At 67.2% G+C, this 3,687-nt stretch overlaps 1 protein-coding gene across 1 annotated transcript in view; it reads left to right on the top strand.

The window, feature by feature from the left end:
• Positions 1-3,687, top strand: part of SLC35F6 (solute carrier family 35 member F6) — an 11,030-nt gene that overhangs the window by 5,844 nt on the left and 1,499 nt on the right. Inside the window, exons 2-6 of the mRNA XM_019470965.1 lie at positions 1,459-1,531; positions 1,603-1,774; positions 2,225-2,437; positions 2,937-3,047; positions 3,272-3,684. Of these exons, the coding sequence (XP_019326510.1) occupies positions 1,459-1,531; positions 1,603-1,774; positions 2,225-2,437; positions 2,937-3,047; positions 3,272-3,684 (982 nt within the window). The remainder of the gene's footprint in view (positions 1-1,458; positions 1,532-1,602; positions 1,775-2,224; positions 2,438-2,936; positions 3,048-3,271; positions 3,685-3,687) is intronic.

The following is a 3,687-nucleotide window of genomic DNA, read 5'->3' as shown; positions in this document are numbered from 1 at the left end:
GGAGGGGCTGCGTGCTGGAGCAGGGGGTCTCCAGCCCTCTCGCGGGTGCTGCCGAGGGGTGCGGGTCTCCCGCCGCGGGTGCTGTGCCCGGCCCCGGGGTGTTGGGGAGGAGCCGTGCGAATGCCCCCCAAAACCAGGCTCCCTGCGCCCGCTTCTGCGCTCCAGCTCACCCCAAAAGCCAGACAAGGGCTGGATTGAGCCCCCTCCGACGGAGAGCACCCTGGGCTGCTCCCGGCCCTCGCAGCGAGGATGAGGACGGTGCTCCCGAGAGCTGCCCGGGCAAGGCAGACCTGCCAGGCCGGCTCGTCCCGGTGCTGCCGGGCAGACGCATGGGCGTCAGCAGAGTTTCACCAGGTGGCTGGGCTCTAGCTGGCCCCAGTGTTGCAGCGTATCGAGGTCCCCGGATGGGGAAACTGAGGCACAGAATCCCCGCAGCGCACGTGGGAGCAGGGCAGAGCAGAGCCGGGAGGTGGCACCGAGCTCTCAGCCAGCTCACGAGACCCGTGTGTGGCCCGACAAAGCCTCTTGCGAAACACGGACCCGAGCTGGCCCGTTGGCGGAGGGGCTGCGGTGTGTCAGCCGGGGCTGACTCACGCCAAAATCTTGCTGGCCTGGCTGAAAAGCCCCTCGCCGAGCGGGGAGGGATGGGCTGGGGATTGCCCCGGCCTCCGCTCGCACCCCGTTTCCCCCAGCTCAGCAAGTCTGCGACCGCTCGGCATCAGCAAAAAGCAGCCGGAGGGGAGCTGGGTGCTTGCCTGCCTGTGTCAGGGTGCACTGCCACACTGGGGGTGTCCTGGGGGCAGGCAGCCGGCCACCGAGGGGCTGGGGTCCCCTCCCGATGCGGATGGGGACCTGAAGAAGAGAGATCCTCACTGAAACAGGCCATGGGGACCTGTGCCACAGCCTGTGGTTATCCAGCGTTGCCTTCTGTGCTGCTTGGAATACCCAAAAGAGGGGGGTTGTGCCCCAAAACCGTGGCTGGGGGTGTGAGTGGTGGGAGCTGCTGCCACCCAGCCTGTGATCCAGCGTCCTTTATGGGCCCTGTGTCCCTTAGCCCCGAAGTCTTAGAGGCCAGTGACGTATTGGGGAGGGAAGGGGTCAGGGTGACACACCACACACCCCCCCCCAACGCTGTCCCGGTCTCCCCATCCGGAGACGGCGCGTTCTGGCCTGGCCGGCTCTGGCCGCCCGGCAGCGATGGGCGCGGGGACACCGGATCGCGGGGCTGTGCGACACAGCGGGGTGCGGTTTCCCCCCCTTTTTCCAGCGCGCGGGGGGGGGTTTTTTTTGGGGCGGGGCAGCCGCGGCAGTGTCTCCTTCCCCACGGGTGTCCTGTCCCCGGAGCTGTCACCTGGGGGGGCTGGTGGCCCAGAGGACAGCCCTGGGCTGGCTCTTGGGGTGTGCTCCGGCTCCCCACGGCCTCCTGCTCTAACCACCGTCCTCTCCTCTGCCTCGTAGGTGGGCCGATAACTTCAGCGCGGCCGGCTGCGGGAGGACGGAGGAGCACGGCTTCCAGCACCCCTTCCTGCAGGTGAGCCCCCCACCCGGGGCAGGACGGGCCTTGCCGGCAGGGCCGGCCCCCCTCACCCGCCTCTCTCGCAGGCCGTGGGCATGTTCCTGGGTGAATTTTCCTGCCTGGGGGTCTTTTACCTGCTGGTGTGGAGGGATCGGCGGAGGCCGGAGCCCAGCATGGCCCCATCGCAGCCCTTCAGCCCGCTGCTCTTCCTGCCCCCAGCCCTCTGCGACATGACTGGGACCAGCATCATGTACGTGGGTAAGTGCCGGGGGACGGGGACGCCGCCTCCGTCCGTCCGTCGTCCCCCCCCGCCTTGCCCTGTGGGGACCTGGCCATCCCTGGGGCCGGATTAGGCTCTCGGGCCGCAGGACTCCACGGTGCATTCGTTTTTTGGGGGGGGTGATGACCCCCGAAGCCGGTTAGAGGGGTCTGAGCAAACACCTCCCATCCGCGCAGCAAGTTGTGGCGGGGCTCAGTAAGCCTTGGGGGGCACAGGGTTCACGTGGAGCTGCGTCTTGGCACGAGCCTGTCTGCTGCCAGCTCTAAGTAGGAGTGGGGGGGACACGCACACACAGCGTCGCTGCCCCTTCCTCCCGTTAATCACTGATCTGCTCTTAATTACCGCAGCGGACTGTTAAGCAGAGGGGCGGTGGCGTTAGCCGGCTCTGGCGGCGTACGCGACTCACGGGTCCGTCTCTCCCCACGCAGCCCTGAACATGACCAGCGCCTCCAGCTTCCAGATGCTGCGAGGATCCGTCATCGTCTTCACCGGGCTCCTCTCCGTGGCCTTCCTGGGCCGCAAGCTGGAGCTGAGCCAGTGGCTGGGCATCCTGGTCACCATCGTGGGGCTGGTGGTGGTGGGGCTGGCTGACCTGCGCAGCTCCCAGGACCAGAAACACAAGCTCAGCGAGGTGATCACCGGTACGTGGTGGCCCTGGGGGGAGGTGGGATGGCCACGGGGGGAAATAACTCCCCACAGGGTGTGTACCTGGCTCTCCGGGCATGGCTCTGCCGCGCTGCCCATCCGGTGGGCGGGGAGATGGGGGCTTCCTCCTCTCCCCTTCCTCCTCTCCCCTTCCTCCTCTCCCCTTCCTCCTCTCCCCTTCCTCCTCTCCCCTTCCTCCTCTCCCCTTCCTCCTCTCCCCTTCCTCCTCTCCCCTTCCTCCTCTCCCCTTCCTCCTCTCCCCTTCCTCCTCTCCCCTTCCTCCTCTCCCCTTCCTCCTCTCCCCTTCCTCCTCTCCCCTTCCTCCTCTCCCCTTCCTCCTCTCCCCTTCCTCCTCTCCCCTTCCTCCTCTCCCCTTCCTCCTCTCCCCTTCCTCCTCTCCCCTTCCTCCTCTCCCCTTCCTCCTCTCCCCTTCCTCCTCTCCCCTTCCTCCTCTCCCCTTCCTCCTCTCCCCTTCCTCCTCTCCCCTCCCCGCAGGCGACCTGCTCATCATCATGGCACAGGTGATCGTCGCCATCCAGATGGTGCTGGAGGAGAAATTTGTCTACAAGCACGACGGGCACCCGCTGCGGGCCGTCGGCACCGAAGGTCTGTCGTGACATCGGCTGGGGGGGCTGAGCGCTCGAGGGGTGCCGGATCCCGCATGGGGGGGGTGCTTGGTGGAGGGGGGGGGGGACACAGCAGGCTGCAAAAGGGGTGCTGCTGGTGGGGTTTGGGTCCCACAGGGCAGGGAGGGTTAGCTGGAGGGGGGGAACGGGCAGCCCCGGGTGGTGCTTGGAGCCAGCACCCATCTGACACCCACTCGCACCCAGGTTTCTTCGGCTTCATCATCCTGGCCCCGCTGCTGGTGCCCATGTACTACATCCCGGGGGGCAGCTTCAGCGGGAACCCTCGATGGACGCTGGAAGACGCCCTCGACGCCTTCTGCCAGATCGGCCACCAGCCCCTCATTGCCCTGGCCCTGCTGGGTAACATCAGCAGCATCGCCTTCTTCAACTTCGCCGGCATCAGCGTCACCAAGGAGATCAGTGCCACCACCCGCATGGTGCTGGACAGCCTCCGCACCCTCATCATCTGGGCCGTCAGCTTGGCCGTGGGCTGGGAGACCTTCCACGGCCTGGAGATCTTGGGTTTTGGGGTGCTGCTGGTGGGTGCTGCTCTTTACAATGGCCTGCACCGGCCTCTGCTCGCCCGCCTGCCCCGGCACGTGGAGGAGGCCGGCGGGGCG

The sequence above is a fragment of the Aptenodytes forsteri genome, unplaced genomic scaffold (assembly GCF_000699145.1).
Source record: "Aptenodytes forsteri isolate BGI_AS27 unplaced genomic scaffold, ASM69914v1 Scaffold192, whole genome shotgun sequence".
Lineage (NCBI taxonomy): Eukaryota > Metazoa > Chordata > Aves > Sphenisciformes > Spheniscidae > Aptenodytes > Aptenodytes forsteri.
The sequence above is the reverse complement of the archived record's forward strand: the minus strand, read 5'-3'. Positions and strand labels throughout refer to the sequence as shown.